This window comes from Myotis myotis, unplaced genomic scaffold (assembly GCF_014108235.1).
Source record: "Myotis myotis isolate mMyoMyo1 unplaced genomic scaffold, mMyoMyo1.p scaffold_m19_p_3, whole genome shotgun sequence".
In the NCBI taxonomy this organism is placed as follows: domain Eukaryota; kingdom Metazoa; phylum Chordata; class Mammalia; order Chiroptera; family Vespertilionidae; genus Myotis; species Myotis myotis.
The window spans coordinates 79742885-79762354 of record NW_023416335.1 but is presented as its reverse complement, the minus strand read 5'-3'; the positions used below and the strand labels follow the sequence as shown (position 1 = coordinate 79762354).

The 19470-nt window shown below is 40.6% G+C and overlaps 1 protein-coding gene across 1 annotated transcript in view; it reads left to right on the top strand.

Moving 5' to 3' along the window:
• Positions 1–5752: 5752 nt before the first annotated feature.
• Positions 5753–19470, top strand: part of SUGT1 (SGT1 homolog, MIS12 kinetochore complex assembly cochaperone) — a 61862-nt gene continuing 48144 nt past the window's right edge. The window contains exons 1-5 of the mRNA XM_036299191.1: positions 5753–5987; positions 6083–6140; positions 15973–16063; positions 16775–16844; positions 17482–17552. Coding sequence (XP_036155084.1) covers positions 5950–5987; positions 6083–6140; positions 15973–16063; positions 16775–16844; positions 17482–17552 — 328 coding nt within the window. The 5' untranslated portion in view covers positions 5753–5949. The remainder of the gene's footprint in view (positions 5988–6082; positions 6141–15972; positions 16064–16774; positions 16845–17481; positions 17553–19470) is intronic.

Here is a 19470-nt window from a genome sequence, read left to right as displayed (position 1 = left end):
TAAGAAAGTAGAGAGTCCAGGCTCCTTTTATGTTAAGGGAAGGGAAAATAGGAGAGCTGTTGTTGTAAAAACTCAAGTCCCAAGCAGAATTCCTCTAATGATTAGCATGTCTAAAGCAGAAGCTGTTAGCCTGAAGGTCATGGGAACTTAAAGAAGATGGACTCAGAGACCATGCATTTCACTCTGTTACAAAAACTCTTCATCAGATGTGATTCACAAATATTTTCAAAGTACCAAAACTTTTAAAATTTTGGTAAAGTCTAATTTACTAACTTCTTTTATGGTCATGAAAGACTTGGCTTTTGGTGTCATGTCTATGAAATCTTTACTTACTCCAAGGTCACAGCAATTTTCTTTCCTCCATAAGTTTTATAGTTTTGAGTTTTACATTTAGGTCCAAGATCCATTTTGAGTTAATTTTTGTATGGTGCAGGGTATGTTTGAAGTTCACTTTCTTACTTTTGTATATCCAAAAGTCTAAAAAGAGTATCCTTTCTACCTGGAATTACCTTTGGACTTTTGTTTAAAATCAGTTGTCCATACATGTATGGGTCTATTTATGGACTCTGTTCTATTGATTTGCCTATTTTTGTGCCAATACAGAAGGTTGATGTGTTGGAATCAGGTAGTGTTAGTTATCTAAATTTCTTCTTTTACAAAGTTTATTTGGCTATTCTAAATTTTTGGTATTTTCATTTGAATTTCAGAAGCTTTTTTCAACTTCTACAATGAAAAAAACCCTCAATTTTGCGTGGGATCATGTTGAATCTATAAACCAATTTGGGAAGAACCAACATGAGTTGGTCTTTGGACTCATGAACATAAAGTGTCTCTCCATTTAAGTGTTCTTTACTTTCTCTAATCAATGTTTTGTAAGTCTCAATGTATACATTTTGCAATGCTGTGTCAGATATATTTTTCAGTACTTAACATTTTTTATGCTATTGTAAATGTCATTTTTTAAAATTTCAAGTGGACTGTTTAATTTTCTTTCCTTTAAATCTTTCCCTCCTATTTTATTGAAGCGTAAAGTACACAAATCTTAAGTGTACAACTTGATAAAATTTTAAATCTGAACACACTGATATAAGTACATTCTAGCATCCAAGATGGTTCCCTCATAGCCCTTTCCACCTAAATCATCCTCTGATGCCCCTCAAAGTACTTTAAAAAGAAAAATTGCCCAGCTGGTGTGGCTCAGTTGTTGAGCAATGACCTATGAACTATGAGGTCATGGTTCAATTGCCAATTAGGACACATGCCTGAGTTTCAGGGTTGATCCCCAGTGGGGGTTGTATAGGAGGCAGCTGATCAATGATTTTCTTTCATCACTGATGTTTCTCTCTCTCCCTTTCCCTTCTCTCTGAAATCAATACAAAGATATATATTTTTTAAAAAAAGGAAAAAGGAAGCCCAGGAGATAGCACCAGAAGATAAAGCTATTCAGGTAGGATTGCTGAAATTCAAAAGATAAAGGCATAGAAAAATAAAGAGAAGGCAGCATATGAAAAAAATGTTTGCTTAATAAGGAGTTCAGTGATGCTTAAATATTACACATTGATGTATATAAGCAATAAGAAAATTTAAGGGGTTTTGTCTATTATTTAGGATCCCTATTGTTTCCTAATATTTACTTCAGTTCCCCATTGTTTTACAGTTTAGGAATACTGATATTGGTTCACTCTTAATAAAAGTGTTACAAAGTACAAAAAAAGAATTAAAAATATGAGGATATTGTAAGGAGCCTCTGGGACAACTTTAAGTGTACCAACATTCACATTATGGGGTACCAGAAGGAGAAGAGAGAGAGCAAGAAATTGAAAACCTATTTGGAAAAATAATGACAAAAAGCTTCCCTAACCTGGTTAAGGAAATAGACATATAAATCCAGGAAGCATAGAGTCCCAAAAAAGATGAACCCAAAGAGGCCCACACCAAGTCACATCATATTTAAAATGCAAGAAGGTGTGTGGGAAGTGATCAACCAAAGAACTTGTATGCATATATGCATAACCCCTGGACACAAACAATAGCTTGGTAAAAGCCTGGGGTTGGGGTAGTCTAGAAATGGTCAGTGGGGGAGGGGGGTAGGAAGTGGGTACATATGTAATACTTTCAACAATAAAGATTAAAAAAAATTAAAACAAAACAAAACATCATCTCCTTAAAACCCTGGAATCATCCTTGACTCTCCTATTTGCCTCACACACCATATCTACTGTACTATTAAAACCTGCCAGTTCTAACTTCAAAAGAAAATTTAATTAATTAAAAATAAATAAAATGCAAGAAGGTAAAGACAAAGAGAGAATTTTGAAAGCAGCAAGAGAAAAGCAGTTAGTTACCTACAAGGGAGCTCCCATAAGACTGTCAGCTGACTTCTCAACAGAAACTTTGCAGGCCACAAGGGATTGTCACGAAATATTCAAAGTGATGAAAAGCAGGGACCTACAATCAAGATTACTCTACCAGCAAAGCTATCATTTAGAATCAAAGGATAAAGAGTTTCCCAGACAAAAATGAGCTAAAGGAGTTCATCACCACCCGATCAGTATTACATGAAATGTTAAAGGGTCTTCTTGAAGAACAGAAAACAATATAAATAATAAAATGGTAAAAAATATAATAAAATGGTAAAATATACATATCTATCAACATTTAATTATTTTAAATGCAAATAGATGAAATGCTCCAATCGTAAGACATACAGTGGTTGAATGGATAACAAATAAGACCCTTTCATATGCTGTCTACATATGCTGTGTCAGATCAAAAGATACACACAGATTGACAGTCAAATATCTTACAGAAGACATTTCATGAAATTGGAAATGGAAAAAAAAAAGCTGGGGTAATAATACTTATATCATACAAAATAGACTTTTTAAAAAGGCTATAACAAAGACAAAAAATGACCCAGCCATTCTATTGTTGGGTATTTAATCAAAGAAACCCTAAACACTAAATCAAATAGACTTGTGCATTTATATGTTTACTGCAGTATTATTTACAATAGCCAAGATGTGGAAGCAACCTAAGTGCTCATCAATAGGTGAATGGATAAGGAAGAAGTGGTGCATATATACAATGGAATATGACTCAGCCATAAAAAAAGAATGAAATCTTGCCATTTGCAAAAACAGGGATGGACCTAGAGGGTATTGTGTTGAATGAAATAAGTTAGGTAGGGAAAGACAAATGCCATATGATTTCACTTCTGGGTGAATTCTAAAAAGCCCCCAAATAAACCAACAAGCAGAACAGAGACTCATACATACAGAGAACATTTTGACGATTGCTAGTGGGGAAGGAGCTTGGGGAGGATGGCAAAAAATGTGAGTGGATTAATAAGTACAAATTGGTAGTTACAAAACAGTCATAGGGATGCAAAGTATAGCTAGGGAATATAGTCAATAATATTGACACTATGTATGGTGTCAGATGGGTACTACATTTATTGGGATGATAATTTTGTAAGTTATATTATGTCTAATCACTCCGTTGTACACCTGAAACTAATATAATATTGTACATAAACTAATTGAGAAATAAAAAATACTTAAAATGAATTTACTGGGGGACATGGCAAATGATGGTGTTTTTTAATAAGACAGAATCAATTGGATATCCATGTGGGGCGAAATAAACCTTGATTTCAACTTCCTACCTTTCACAAAAATTAATTTGAAGTAAATCAGACCTGAATATGCATGGTAAAATAATAAAGCATCTAGAAGAAAACAGAATTTTCTTCACGGCCTTGGCATAGGCAAAGCTTTATTATATAAGATACAAAGAGCATTAATCATAAAAGATCAACAAACCCAGAAAGTTTTAACTTAAATATTTCTGTAATTGTTACCTTCCTCTCCATCCTTACCACCGCTGAGCTATTTATGAGTCACTTTGGCCTGTGTTAGAGTCCAGAACAAGCCACCCCAAGATGTTCCTTAGTGGTATGCAGATCACTTTGAGGTAAAGGCAATTTTAGCTTCAGGCTCAAGAGAAAATTCTGCCCTCTTCCCCCAAGTACCTAGAAGAACTTGAATTAGAGGCCTTGCTTTTGAGAGATTATCAGCAATAACTTCTTTTGACCTACCTACTATATCAGAGATAACTTCTTTTGACCTATCTAGTATAGGGCAGGGCAAACTACTAATTACTGAATGTCCACTTTTATCATCCTGCAATGACCTTTTGAAGTCCCCAAGGCACCTTATTTCATCCCTAGCTCAGGATGTCTTATATAGCTCAATCCTCCGTTCTATCTCTGAAACTGTAAGGTATGCATAGTCTGTGACTCATGTATGTGATGTTTCCATGCACATAATATTAAATTTGATTTTCTCTTGTCAATCTGCCTCCTGTTAATTTGACTGGACCAGCCAAAAGAACTAGAGGAAAGAAAGGGGCATTTCCCCCTTCCCCACCCCTGTAAAACAGCAATGGTCTCCCAACTGCTGTTCTCTTTTTCCCTTTAATCATTCTCCACGCTCCTCCCACTTTGGCCTCATGGGTGGCGGTGGGGCAGAGGGAACCCCTTCAATCATTCTTTTAAAAAAAGTTTTTTATTGATTTCAGAGAGGAAGGGAGTGAGAAAGAGATAGATAGAAACCTCAACGATGAAAGAGAATCATCCCTCGACTGCCTCCTGCAAGCCCTCTACTGCGGATCGAACTCTCAACTGGGAACTGAGCCAGCAACTACCCCCACCTGAAAGAGAGTTCACATTACCGTTTATAACGCAAATCCTATTCTGGATTACCTTTTCCAATTCCATCATCAACTAATTCTAATTCATCTTTTGCGGCTCATAGGCTTCCACATCTTTGAGGAATCCATTCCTAGACCTTATATTCCCCTAAGTGACCCTCCTTGCTATCACATGACTATCCCCCTTCTTTCATTTTACCACTTACAACAGCACTGGTTTACGTTTCTGGAGGGCATTAACATCTTTGAGTCCCAGAGCTTAGTTTAGATTTTGGGTGTACTAACACTCACGTTCATTTACTTTTTGTCTCTGGCTGAGCCGCTTACTCCCACTCCCTCTTGCTCCTCCCACCCCTGGCCGGAGTACTTGCTGGAAGCTTCTTCTACCTGATCTGCCAGCGACAAAGACCGGGGAGGGAGAGCCTAACCGACTAGGTTGGAAAGTCAAGCAGCACTGAGACTTCGGCCCACCTTCTTCCTTTCAGTGCCTTTCGCAGGAACAGGGTTTTCTTCTTAATCTGGGAAGCTAACTGGGAAGGAAACCTGCGCCAGTGGCGTTCAGAGGAATGGAACAGTGCCCCCACACCGGAAACAAAAGACTTCGGTCTGTAGCCTCTGCGGGGCAGAACGACTTCCGGCGACTTCTTTAGGGTTCCCAGCGCAAAGATCCTGTGAGTGACCCGCTGCCATCCGGGAACTTTCACATAACAGCAAGTGACGTCACGGGGCACGAAAGGCTAGTCTGTCTCCAGTAACCAGGAGAGCTGTGGTGAATTGTGACAATGGAGCTCGATGTGGCTTGTTATTAACAGGCATTTAAACGTCCCCAAACGCCACACGTTCCCGAGCAATGACAGTTTATTACCAAAGTCCTTTTAAGCTACTACCCCAGAGGCATCTGTCAGAGTGCGGGCGCGTGGCGTAAGAGGGCCAGCCGAGGCCTCCATTACCATGGCTGCGAGGGGCGGGGAGTAGGAGTGCTGGTCACCAGAAGGGGGCTGGGCCGGGAGACTGGGTCCTCCAAGGTCCCGGCGAGCCCCGCGCCTGCTTTTCGCCTCCCTCCCCTTCTTCCCTCCCCTCCGGTCCGCTCCCTCCGCGGCACGCAGCGTGGCTGCTCGTTGGCTACTTAGAGCGGAAGCTCGGTTGGTGTCTCTCCAGAAGTTTCCCCCTCGGGCGGCGGCGAAGCTGGTAATCTCCGTAGTAGCAGCTGCAGCAACACAACATTGACTAGTAGAGATGGCGGCGGCTGCAGCTGGACCTGCAACAGCCCAAACGTACGTGTTTTTTCTTCTTTTTGCTATTTATTTTCATCCCCTGCCCCCCTTCCCTGGGTTTGCGCGCCCTGCTGAAGTCGTTGCTTTCTTGGCAGGTTTTGCCGGAGCTTCTCAGATGCTCTGATTGACGAGGACCCCCAGGCGGCCTTAGAGGTGAGAGAACCCGTCCCAGCCTCCTCTCCTCTCCTCTGGGGATGGCGGCGAACCCCGCCTCCTCCAGCACATGTCTTCCTTTCCGGGGCCGTGTGTGCTGTTTCTGCGGTGTTTCAGCCTCGTGCACACAGAGTCAGCCTCCTCTTCCTCTCTTCTCTCTCTAGTGGCTCCGCTAACCCAGACCCTGTTCCTGCCCCTCCCATTCCTAGACCGTTTCTTCACCCTCGCAGGTCTTTAGAAAAACGTTGTCTGTTTCTGTAGTTGATATCTCTAGTTGACCGTGAAGGGTTTATTTTTTTTTTTAAATGACATCTGACTAGACGAAGAAGTGAAATCCAAGCTTGATGATATTTAATTCGTTTTTTTCGTTTGACAGTCATCCTTGCCATGCTTATGTCCCAGGCGATGTGCAGAGTGTATATGCCCTGCCACTGTTCATTATTGACTCATTTGTGTATTCCTCAAAACAATATTTTTTTGGAGTTGATGTGTGCGAGGCGCCGACTGCTAGTGATTTAAGTCGTATTTATATATTTAACTGACTTAAAAAAGCACTTTGTGTTTGTGTGAAGTGAATGGCTATAAAGCCATAAGAGAAAGTAAAAGGGCAAGAATTAAATAATACAAAGTAATAAAGAGAGCCCAAGCTAAAGATACACGAGGCAGTGGGTCACAAAATTGAGCCAGGGGTTCCTTGCTTTGAAACACCAGGAGAAGAAACGAAACCCTGTTCTCTTGTTATACTCTAACATACCTAAGGTTAGTAGTTTGAGGCGAGAGAATCTTTTTCCTACCTATAACTTCTGAAAATAATTTGCCACGTGGTAGTAGAGCCTTTCTGAGGAGGTGAGGTTTGAGCAGAGACCTAGGGAATGAGCTGGGAGCTTTGGAGTAAGCATTCCAGGCAATGCTGAGATTCTGATGTAGGAATGAAGCTGGTTTGTACAAGGAGCAGCAAAAAGGCCCATTCGACTAGAGAGGGGTGAAAACAGCATGAGATGAAGTGGAAAGGAAACCCGAGCTCAGTCCCTTAGTGCCTCTTAGACCAGCATATGTATTTTCTGAATATGAAGGCCTTCAGATAAAGTGGTTGATTAGTCAGTTGTACTATAATATTTCCCAGTGAGGCCTCTGGGGTCAGTAGTAGAATCATGTTCAGGAGGTACGAGAATTTCTCTCCACCATTCCTTATGTCAGCTAGATAGTTATTTTCAGAATTTGTTGTGGTTCTCTTAGGTTCAGAGCCTCCTTTGGAAAGTTGCTTTTAAAGGATATTGATGTCTTTATCTCATTTGTTTTGCTTTTTTTATTGTTAATCCTCACCTGAGGATATTTTTCCCATTGATTTTTTTTTTTTTTTTTTTTTTTTTAGAGAGGGGGTGAGACAGAGAGAGAAACATCAATGTGAGACAGACACATCAACTAGTTGCCTCCTGCATGCACCCCAACTGGGGGTGGGGATGGAGCCTGCAACCGAGGTGCCCTCCTTGACCAGAATAGAACTCGAGATTCTTCAGTCCACAGGCAGACGTTCTAAATACTGAGCCAAACCGGCTAGGGCTTATTTTACTTTTTATTTTTTTAATGAAGTACTAGAGGCCCGGTGCACAAAAATTTGTGCACTGGGGTGTCCGTCAGCCCGGCCTGTGCCCTCTTGCAGTCTGGGACCCCTCGGGGGATGACCACCTGCTGGCTTAGGCCCGCTCCCCGGGGGATTGGTCCTAAGCTGGCAATCAGACATCCCTCTGGCAGCCCGGCAGCCCTCGGGGGATGTCCACTTGCCAGCGGGGAGCAGACCTAAGCTGCAGTAGGACATCCTTAGCGCTGCTGAGGAGGCAGGAGAGGCTCCCACCACCACTGCTGTACTGGCAGCCATCAGCTGGCTTGTGGCTGAGCAGAGCTCCCCCAGGTGAGAGCATACTGACCACCAGAGGGCAGCTCCTGCATTGAGTGTCTGCCCCCTGGTGGTCAGTGTGTGTCATAGTGACCAGTCATTCTCAGTCTTTCTGCTATTAGGGTCAGTTTGCATATTACCCTTTTACTATATAGGATAGAGGCCTGGTGCACGGGTGGGGGCCAGCTGGTTTGCCCTGAAAGGTGTCCTGGATCAGGGTGGGGGTCCCGCTTGGGTGCCTGGCCAGCCTGGATGAGGGGATGATGGCTGTTTGCAGCTGGTCACACACCCTTCAGGGTGGGGGTCCCCACTGGGGTGCCTGGCCAGTCTGGGTGAGGGGCTGAGGGCCATTTTCAGGTTGGCCAGCAACTGAAGCTCCCAGCTTCTACTTTTTTCTTATTCTTGGTTTTATTTACCTTCTATAATTGAAACTATGTTGCCGTCACTGGAGCTGAGAGCTGGCTCCTGCTTGCTCCCAGCTCTGAGGCCATGGCCTGCTGAAATCAGGTAACTGGGGTTTGTTTAGCTTCTATAATTGAAACTTTGTTGCTTTCGGAGCTCAGAGCCGGGCCATGGCAGGCGGGGAACCTTGGCTTCCTCCATCACTGGAGCAAGCAAGCCTCCTGCTCGCTTCAGCTGCGTAGCTGCCAGCCGCCATCTTGGTTGGCAGTTAATTTGCATATCGCCCTGATTAGCCAATGGGAAGCGTAGCGAAGGTACGGTCAATTACCCTTTTTGTCTTTTATTAGATAGGATGACATATGTAGATAACACAGATTTGAAGTCTGCAACTAATTTAGTTGTTGTTTTACATACGTGTATGTCACATCTACATATATAATAGAACACTTTCATCCTCAAAATTCATTCTTCTTCCCAGCCAATAATTCTTTCCCACAAGACGAACCTTGTTGTGACTTCCATCACCATCAATTAGTTTTACTTGTTCTTGCACTTAACATAAACAGGATTGTAGACAGGAAGGTACTCAGTTGATTATAGGCACTCTGTCTTGCTTTAAACATGGGATACATTCCAATGTGTGGGATCTAATGTGTGGGATACATTCATATTGTGTGAATCCTAGTTCTTTTTCATTGCCGTGTAGTATTCCATTGTATTAAATGTAGCACAATTTATTATAAGAATGGGCATGGAATGAGACTGCTTGGGTTGAAATCCTGGTTTCATAATAATTTTGTAACCTCAGGAAAGTTCCTATTATCACTCTGGATCACAATCCCTGTCTTTAAATTGGAACAAAATAGGACCTTTGAAAGTTTTTTTCTGAAGATAGGTAATGTAAGATACATGTTGAGGCCCCTGAGGTAGGTATTGTAGTTTCTTTGCTCTGTTGTTCTAACCACACTGGCTTTCTTTCCATTACTTGAATTTGCTATGATTAATTCTGTTGAGCAGCCTTTGGACTTGGCAGTTCCTGCCTGAAATATACTCACTGTCTTGTGACCTAGCTCATGTTATGGTTCAGAAGTGATAAGTCTCTGGTTTCAATACATTAGGGTCATCTTTTGGAGGAGATGGTAGGATTGGGGGTGTATGATATAATGAAAGGTTTGATACCTGACTTTGAAGTAGCTGACTAAGGATAACTTTGTTGAGAGCATAGCTGGTTAGCATAAGCATGCATTGGCACCAGTTCTGCATGGTTATGTGGTTTTTCTCCATCATAGCTTAGGAAGGGAGAAGGGTTGATATTGTTTATCGTCCATGAATGGGGATTAGCTGTGGCTGGAAGAAAAGAGAAAATGGAATCAAATTGGGATACCCAGAGCTAAAGGCCTTCAAACTTTCAGTCAGTCTGAGCAAGACTACTTTTGCTTTTTTTAAAAAAAAATATATTTTGTTGATTTTTTATAGAGAGGAAGGGAGAGGGATAGAGAGTTTGAAACATTGATGAGAGAGAAACATCGATCAGCTGCCTCCTGCATACCTCCCACTAGGGATGTGCCTGCAACCAAGTACATGCCCTTGACCGGAATCGAACCCCGGGACCCCTCTGTCCGCAGGCCGACACTCTATCCACTGAACCAAACCAGTCAGGGCAAGACTACTTTTGCTTTTAATCTTAACAACTGTTTTCCTGTAAGTAGCACTTTATTTTATTTTTTAAATTCAATTTATTGGGTGACATTGCATTTTTTAATAGTCCTTTTTATTATTTTTTCATTAAAAAAATACTCTTATTGTTGAGAGTATTACAGATGGTCCCCTTTTGTCCCCCATTGCCCGCCTCCATCCCGTTCCTGCCCTGTCCCAGGCCTTCACCAACCTATTGTCTGTGTCCATAGGTAATGCATGCATGCATGTAAGATCTTTGGTTAATCACTTCTTCCTCCTCTACTCCCCTCCCCTCCCCTTTGAGATTCATCAGTCTGGCCCATGTTTCCATGTCTCTGATTCTATTTTAGTCACCAGTTTATTTTGTTCATTAGATTTCTTGTTCATTTATTTTGATTTATAGATTCAATGTATTTATTGCCATTTTATTGTTCATATTTATCTTTTCCTCCTTCTCCTCCTCCTCCTCCTCCTCCTCCTCCTCCTCCTCCTCCTCCTCCCCCCCCCCCTCATCCTCCTCCCCCTTCCCCTCCCTTCAATATTTCATGTAATACTGGTTTGGTGGTAATCAATTCTTTTAGCTTTTTATTTTCTGTGAAGCTCTTTATCTGACCTTCAATTCTAAATGATAGCTTTGCTGGGTAGAATAATCTTGGTTGCAGGTCCTTGCTATTCATCACTTTGAATATTTCTTGCCACTCCCTTCTATGGCATTTTAATTATGATGTGTCTTGGTGTGGTCCTCTTTGGGATCCTTTTGTTTGGGACTCTGTGCTTCCTGAACTTGGAAGTCTATTTCTTTCACCAGGTAGGGGAAGTTTTCTGTCATTATTCTTTCAAACAGGTTTTCAATGTCTTGCTCTCTCTCTTCTCCTTTTGGCATCCCCTATAATGCGAATGTTGTTAAGCTTAAAGGTGTTCCAGAGGCTCCTTAAATTAGCTTCATATTTTTGGATTTTTTTTTCTTTTTGCTCTTCTGATTGGGTCTTTTTTGCTTTCTTATATTCCAAATCATTGATTTGATTCTCAGAATCCTCTATTCTACTTTTTAATCCCTGTAATTCTTTATTTCAGTTAGTGTATGCTTAATTTCTGACTGGTCCTTTTTCATGTGATTGAAATTCTCACTAACATCTTTGAAAGTCTCACTAAGTCCCTTGAAGATCTCATTAGATAATTGAGTAACCTTATAATCATTGTTTTGAACTCTGTATCCAGTAGTTTGCTTGCTTCAGTTTCTTTCATTTGTGACATATTTCTTTGTCTCTGCATTTTAACTGCTTCCCTGTGTTTGTTTCTAAGTACTGGGTAGAGCTGCTATGTCTCCTGGAATTAGTAGAGTGGCCTTGTGTAGTAGGTGTCTCGTAGGGCCCAGTGGCTCAGCCTCCCCAGTCACCTGAGCTGGGAACTCTAGTTGCGCCGCTGTGTGTCTGTGTACACAGTCTTATAGTTGATCCTTGATTGCTGTTGGCGTCATTGAGAGGAATTGACCTCCAGGCCAATTGGCTGTGAGTACCAGCTGTGACTATAGTGGAAGAGCAGCTGTGCAAGAGATATCCCAGTGGAGCAGGACTTGCTTCAGTGGGGCTTTGGGGCTCACTGAGTCTGCCCTTTGAGAGTGTCACTTGTGGATGTGTAGAGTTGTAATCTGGTATTATCTGAAGCTGTCTACTGGGTGCACTGACTTTGGGCCCTCCCGGGAGGTGCAACGTCAGCCACTTCCTGCAGCCACCTGGAAAGAACTACAGAGAGATCTGCAGATGGTTGCTACTTATATTGGGCACTAGAGGCCCAGTGCATGAAAATTCATGGATTTGAGGGGGTCCCTCAGCCCGGCCTGTGCCCTCTTGCAGTCTGGGAGCCCTCGGGGTATGTCCACCTGTAGATCAGGCCTATGCTGGCAGTCAGACATCCCTCTGGCAGCCTGGAAGCCCTTGGGGGATGTCTGACTAATGGCTTAGGCCCACAAGGAGTGGGCCTAAGCTGTCAGTCAGATATCCTTAGTGCTGCTGCAGAGGCAGGAGAAGCTCCCACCACTGCTATTGCACTGGCCAGCCATGAGCCGGCTTCAGGCTGAGTGGTGCTTCTCCTGTGGAAGTGCACTCACTACCAGGGGGCAGACGCTCAACACACAGGCATGGAAACATGGAACAGACTGATGAATCAATCTCCTGGGGAATGGGAGAAGGGGGAGGGCGGGAAGAGATTAACCAAAGGTCTTATATGCATACTAGAGGCCTGGTGCACAGATTAATGCACTGGTGGGGTCCCTCGGCCTGGCCTGCGGGGATTGGGCTGAAACCGGCAGTCCGACATCCACCGAGGGGTCCTGGATTGCAAGAGGGTACAGAGAGTCTCTTTGTACTCTAGTAGCCAGCAAGCTGTTGTGACAGAAACAGTAGAATTCTGGAAACATACCACTAGTCAGATGTAGCTAATATAGCCACAACTCATTATTTTATCTTCACTTTTTCTTGTTTTATTGTATATGCTAGTGACCTGGTGCACGGATTTGTGCACGTTGAAAGGAAATTAATTAGAAAATGGCCGGTGGGGTGGGACTGGGTGAGACAGGGCCGGACATGCCCTGGAGCCAACCTCCCGTGGTCCCTCCCTGGCCGGCTGCACCTGGGGTGGTGCTGTGGCTCGAGGGCATCTGCATAGTAAGTGAGGTCTCTCCAGCGGTGGGGTCCCTCAGTCTGGCCTGCGGGGATAGGGCCGAAACCAGCTCTCTGACATCCCCCAGAGTGTGAGAGGGCACTCTGCAAAGTTGCTGTTGTACAGGGTGTGGAACGCAAATGCAAGTGTGCAGTAAACCAGATTCAGGGCTGACAGTGCTCCAGCAACAACATAACCCATGGCTAAAGGTGGAATTGCACGGCCCCATGAGGAATCAGGCACCTTTTTCTCTGGTTTTGGGGTGCATCACCTGAGAACCGCCACTGCCAAGTCACTGCAGCTCGGCAGCTCCTGTGTTGAACATCTGCCCCCTGGTGGTCAGTGCCTGTCATAATGACTGTTTGGACAATCGGAGGGACACTTAGCATATTAGCCTTTTATATAGATTGCTTATTCAAGATAAATTGATTATTGTGCTTTATTCATGACTTACAAGTTTATGTATCATAATGTTCATTAATGCTCAATAGTTTTTCAGTAACATTTTTTAGTGATAGCCCAGTAAGTCAGTTGCTTAGTTTCTTTAACTGAGTCACCATAAATTGTCCTTCTTTTTAAAAAAAATATATATTTTTTATTAATTTCAGAGAAGAAGGGAGAGGGAAGAGATAGAAACATCAATGATGAGAGAGAATCATTGATTGGTCACCTCCTGCATGCCCCACACTGGGGATCGAGCCGGCAACCTGGGCATGTGCCCTGACGGGGAATCGAACCACGACCTCCTGGTTCATAGGTCGGCACTCAACTGCTGAGCAGTGCCGGCCAAGCTAAATTGTCTTTCTTGGCCAACATTTGGTTTGTGGGATGTTTTGTGTGTGTGTGTGTGTGTGTATTATTTTATTTCAGAGAGAGGAAGGGAGAGAGAGAGAGAGAGAGAGAGAGAGAGAGAGAGAGAGAGAGAGACAGACAAACATCAATGATAACCATTGATCGGCTGCCTTGTGCACAGTCCCTACTGAGGATTGAGCCTGCAACCTGGGCACGTAGCCTGACCAGTTATCGAATCATGACCTCTTGGTTCATAGGTTGACGCTCAACTATTGAGCAACACCAGTAAGGCTGGTTTGTGTTTTTAAAGGTTATTTGCAAATTGGTTTGAAATTCATAATTTTTTACCTGACTTTATTTTTAAGAAAAGGAATGCTATTTATCTTTGTACCTGCAATGTCTGGTCTATCTTTGTTACATTATGTGTGTTTAGAAATAGTTTTTGAATTGATGATATAATCTGTAACAGCCTATTGAACCCATAGTATGTCTGCTTTGCTGAGGAGACATTTGCAGGTTATGTTTGCAGTAGGTCAGTAAGAAGCTATCAGCTGTTTTCAAAATTCAAAGTTTAGTGCATGATGGTATTATTTAACTTAGGGATTTCAAAGCATTAGAAAACATAATACATAGATCAGATGGCATGAAACTTGGAGTAAAGGAACATTACCAAGAGGCAGTGCTATTTAATGGTTAAAGTCCAATTTGGAATCAGACAGACCTGGATTTGAATCCCGACTTTGGCATAGTCTTGCCACTAACTAGGAAGTGAGGAAATGAATATGTGCACATCTGGGGAAAGAACATTCTAGGGGAGCAGCAAATTACCAGAGTCCTGCTGGTGTGTGAAGAGCAAGGAGCCATTGGGCTAGATTGGAGGAGCTGAGTGGAACAATTGTAAGAGATGACATCAGAGAGATAACAGAGTCATATCAAGAATGGCTTTTTAGGTCATTGGAAGGACTCGGGCTTTTGCTCTGGTTCAGCTGGAAAGACATTGAGAGTTTTGACAAGAGACCCAGTAATAGGATCTAATATTCACTACTGCTTGGATCAGGGCAGGAAGGGTGAAAATGATAAAAACGGTTTGGAGTTTAGGTATATTTGATTTTAGGGATATGATTACCAGGTATGGAATTTGTTGTTTTGTGAAAATCATCACACTATTAGGTCAAAGCAAAGTCAGTGTGTGTCTTCTGAAATAGTTTAACTTTTAAGAAGACTAGCAAATTCCTAGGGTGTGTGAGTAGTGGGTAGAAAATCACATTGTTCCTGTTTGCCTTCATTTGTTCTAATCATACTATACTTCCCATTATTATTTTTCCAGCTACTACTTATATACTGAATGTTCCAGGTGACAAAAATTTTAATCTCTCTAATATCACCTCTTGATCACTTGGTAATGTGAGGTATTATATCTGGGCTTTCAAGTGAATACTGTAATTTCTTAGGACAGCGGTTTTCAACCTGTGGGTCGCGACCCCTTTGGCGGTCGAACGACCGTTTCACAGGGGTCACCTAAGACCATCCTGCATATCAGATATTTACATTACGATTCATAACAGTAGCAACATTACAGTTAGGAAGTAGCAACGAAAATAATTTTATAGTTGGGTCACAACATGAGGGACTGTATTTAAAGGGCCAGAAGGTTGAGAACCACTACCTTAGGAGGATTGTCTGCATTGATAATGGGTAGTAGAGAACCAGCTAAACTTAATTGTGTATTTATTGATTCTTTTAACCTTCCTGAACTCTAGATAAACTTTCAGGTTTTTTTTCTTTTAATCCTCACCTGAAGATATGTTTTTATTGATTTTAGAGAGTGAGGAAGGGAGAGAGAGAAAATAAATATCAATGTGAGAGAAACATCGATCATTGCCTACTGTACACTCTCCGACCAGGGATTGAACTCAAAACCTAGGTATGTGCCCTGACTGGGAATGGAACCCGTATTCCATTCTAGTTAAACTATTTCAATAGCCACACATTGACTTTGCTCCAACCAAATGAATCACCTGGCCAGGGCTCTTTTTTATTTTATTTTATTGGACAGCTTCATATTTTCTAGGCATTTCAAATTCTGTATGATTTTGAGTCTTCTCCGCATTAGAAGGAGAAAAATCTATGATGGTCAGTGTATATCAACTAAACTCTTCAGAATAAATGAGGTGATAATTACCATTTATTGAGTATCTACTGTAAGCCAGGAACTGTGGGCTTACTGGGGAGAGGGCAGAGAGGGATAGATATTGATCCTCTTGCAAAGAAAAGCTCCTAGCTTGTTTCTGTTTTCTTTGCTCCAAATAGCTTATGGCAATAGTTTATTTGATTAAAAACCATATTTAATTAGAATTCAGTGACTTTTAGAAAACAGATTACTTATACTCAATATGTTTGTGCTTGTAGGAGCTGACTAAGGCCTTGGAACAGAAGCCGGATGATGCACAATATTATTGTCAAAGAGCTTATTGTCACATCCTTCTTGGGAATTACTGTGGTAACTTTTCTTACAAAATATATTGTTTCTTCTTTAAGTGTTAATTATAAATTTTGCCCATGATACAATGAATCAAGTAAAATAGAGATTATCTTTGAGGATTTTTAAATTGGTCTTTCATACAAGGTGAAGTAGCTGAAATGTGACAAACTATGTTAAGCAACACCCATTTAAATTCTATGGATACCCCTTCTTCAGTGGGTAGAGAATTTATACAGATTTTATTTGTGGTTATTGGATATGCTAACAGATTAGCATCATATTTACTGTTTTACAGAGTATTTAAATGAAATGTTCTTATTTGCATTTTTATAAGGAATGTATTTCTTTATTACTTGTTTAACTTTAATTAGTCTGGGTAGGGAAAAATTATACCTTGAGTCAAATTGCATTATACCTTGAGTCAAAAATTATACTCAATACCTTGAGTCAAATTGCATGAATGATGTTAATGAGAAAATTAGGTGAGCTTTGTAACACACAGCTTTATTCATTGACTGAGAGCCTAAAAAGGAAGTTAAATACTAGACTAATAGGAAGATATGAGGGTAATATTTATTGGATTATATCTTGAATTAGCTTTTCCTAATTTAAACCACTTGTTCATTTTACCAACTTAAAAACATAAACCTGATTCAAATTTTATGTGTAATATTTGTTAGGATCTGTAAAAAGCTGACTAAAAAACAATTTTTTTTTAAATACATATAGATGCTGTTGCTGATGCAAAGAAATCTCTTGAATTTAATCCAAATAATCCCACTGCTATGCTGAGAAAAGGGTATGCAATAACTATTCTTTTTGTTGGATCTGGACAATTAATAGGTGTTTAAATTGTTGAATGAATTAGTGGTAAGCTTTATATAAATAGTAAATTCTGTATTCATACATTGTATAGCTGAGATAGGATTCAATTTTAAATATAATTTATGTTTCTATTATTGTATTAACTGCAGTATGTGATAGGAGATGTATACGTAGTATATTTTAAAATAGTGAAGATTGAAGTAACTGCAAGGTATAGATTAAACTGTTCATTATTTGGAATTTACTGCCTTTGACTAGAGAACATTTATTCCTCAACCAAGCTGGACACGAGGCTACATTTAGTGCTATGAAAACTCTCTATCTGTGTATTATTTTACTGCTACTGTTGATTTCCCAGCTTGCTTCTGTTGATGGGACTTTCCTTTAATTAAGAAATTTATTTAATTCTTTATAACTATGTTTTGGAATAAACAAGTGTATACAATTAAAATCAAGAAATTCCTTCTGAGATGGATTCTAAAATTGGATATTAATGGGAATTAGAAGTTACATAGATTATTTTAGAAAACAATACTAGGATATATTTAAGAAAGAATGCTATTTTTCATAATCTCATGTTTGTGGCATTTATTTTTAATATGTTCATACAGGATATGTGAATACCATAAAAAAAACTATGCTGCTGCTCTGGAAACATTTACAGAAGGACAGAAATTAGATAGTAAGTATTGGAATTATAAGTTGATCCATTTGTTTCTCTTGTTTCTTAAATACTGTAGCTGAATTTTGTTAGTGTGATCTCAATTATGGAAACCTAATTCCATTGTTTTTCCTTTTAGTGGTATTTTGTGTTGATTGCAGAATTTGGGTTTACTTAGATATTGATTAAATTGGCCTTTCTTTAGTATTTAAATCCCTGATAAACTTTACCATTAGAAGCTATTTTTTCCTAATAGACAAGTTGCCGGGTTCTTGTTCCAGCATTAAAAAGGGTTCAGCAATCTGAAAAAGGGGCTGTGTGTAACTTAAGAGTCCAGTGACAAAATATAATTCTGAAAGGCATTGGGGGTCAGAGGAGCCTAGCTAAAGAAACTAAGGTCTCTTCGTCTCAGGACCCCATGCTTTTTATTAACACAAATTGTCTTGAGGCGAGGCAGAGATTATGTACTTCAAAGGGTAGGTTTCATTTACAGAGTCCATTGTCAGATTTGAGGAAATGTTAGCCTACAGCTATTCAGGTGTTTGGCCAGTAGGAGGCAATAACATGTAGATTAAGATGCTCTGGGTTGTCTGGCAGCAAACAATCAATGCATCCTTTTCAGGTTTGGGGAAATGCCATCAGCTTTTCCCAACAGGTGACAACATATGTGACTCAGCCCTTGTTGAGTTCCCAAGTTCCATCAACCTTTTGATGAAACTCTTGCAATTATGACATGCTGGAATTGGCTTCCGGCAACAAGTGAAAGTTTAATTCGTTCTGATGTTCAGAAGTCTATTTATTTTAAGTGGTATTCAGATTACTGATTCAGGAAATCGTATATCAAAGATTTCTATTGAGAAGGGAAGTGTTAGTTTAAGTAAATTGTGATACAGGGCACGGAAGAAACATGGAGCTTTGAGAGTGTTGTATTTCATGTCTTTTAAAATAATTTTTAAAAATTTATTTTTTTTAGAGAGTGAGAGGAAGGAAGAGAAAAAAAACACACACATAGATGTGAGAGCAAAATATATGATAGGCTGCCTCCTGCACATCCCCACCGGGGCTTGAGCCCAAAAGCTGGGCATGTGTCCTGACTGGGAATCAAACCAGCAATCTTTAGGTGCACAGGACGATGCCCACCCAACTGAGCCGCACTGACCAGGGCTAAGGTCATCTTTTTGAGAGAAATGCAAGTTTTCCCTGCCATTTGAAAGTAGAGCCATCCCTATGAAACTTTATAAGCCAGAATGGTGTAAAGTGAAGAAGTAATTATCATTGATATATATGCAAAATATTTTGAGTATTCCCAATCCCCCAAAATAACATACCAAATAATACATACAACCTACAATAATAGTAATAGATAGTAAAAGCAGCAATGATATGATAAATACACAGCTTGTATAGGTAGAAATAATATTTGTGCTCTGTGGTTTCACTTATTAAAAAGACTGATTTCTCATGAAGTATATGATAACAGAACACCACATTTTGTACACCCATCACTCAAGCAGTAATCTTCATTTCATCTATACTGGGTGCCAGCTACTTTGTTATTCGCAGAACCAATAGTCACTTTGGCACTTTTCAAGTTTCTCTCTCTCTCTGTGGTGGACGCAGGCAGGTTCAATGTACATAAAATGTCTTTGTTTTGTTCATCACAATCAACATCCTTAATTATGTTCAGTTTTATGCTAAGTGCACAAACACCCTTACAAGCTCTCGTAGGTTTTTCTAATACCTTAAGATACATTTTGCTAACAGATACACAACATAAATAGAGATAAAGCACAGATGCGTACAGACATCTTCTTCTGTAAAAGCTAAGTGGCATACTGTGAATTTTCGAAAAGCAAGGGATACCTATATATGAAAATTATCACAGCAGTATGGCTATCTGGACATATATAGAAGTAATCAGAGCCAAGAACAAAAAAAC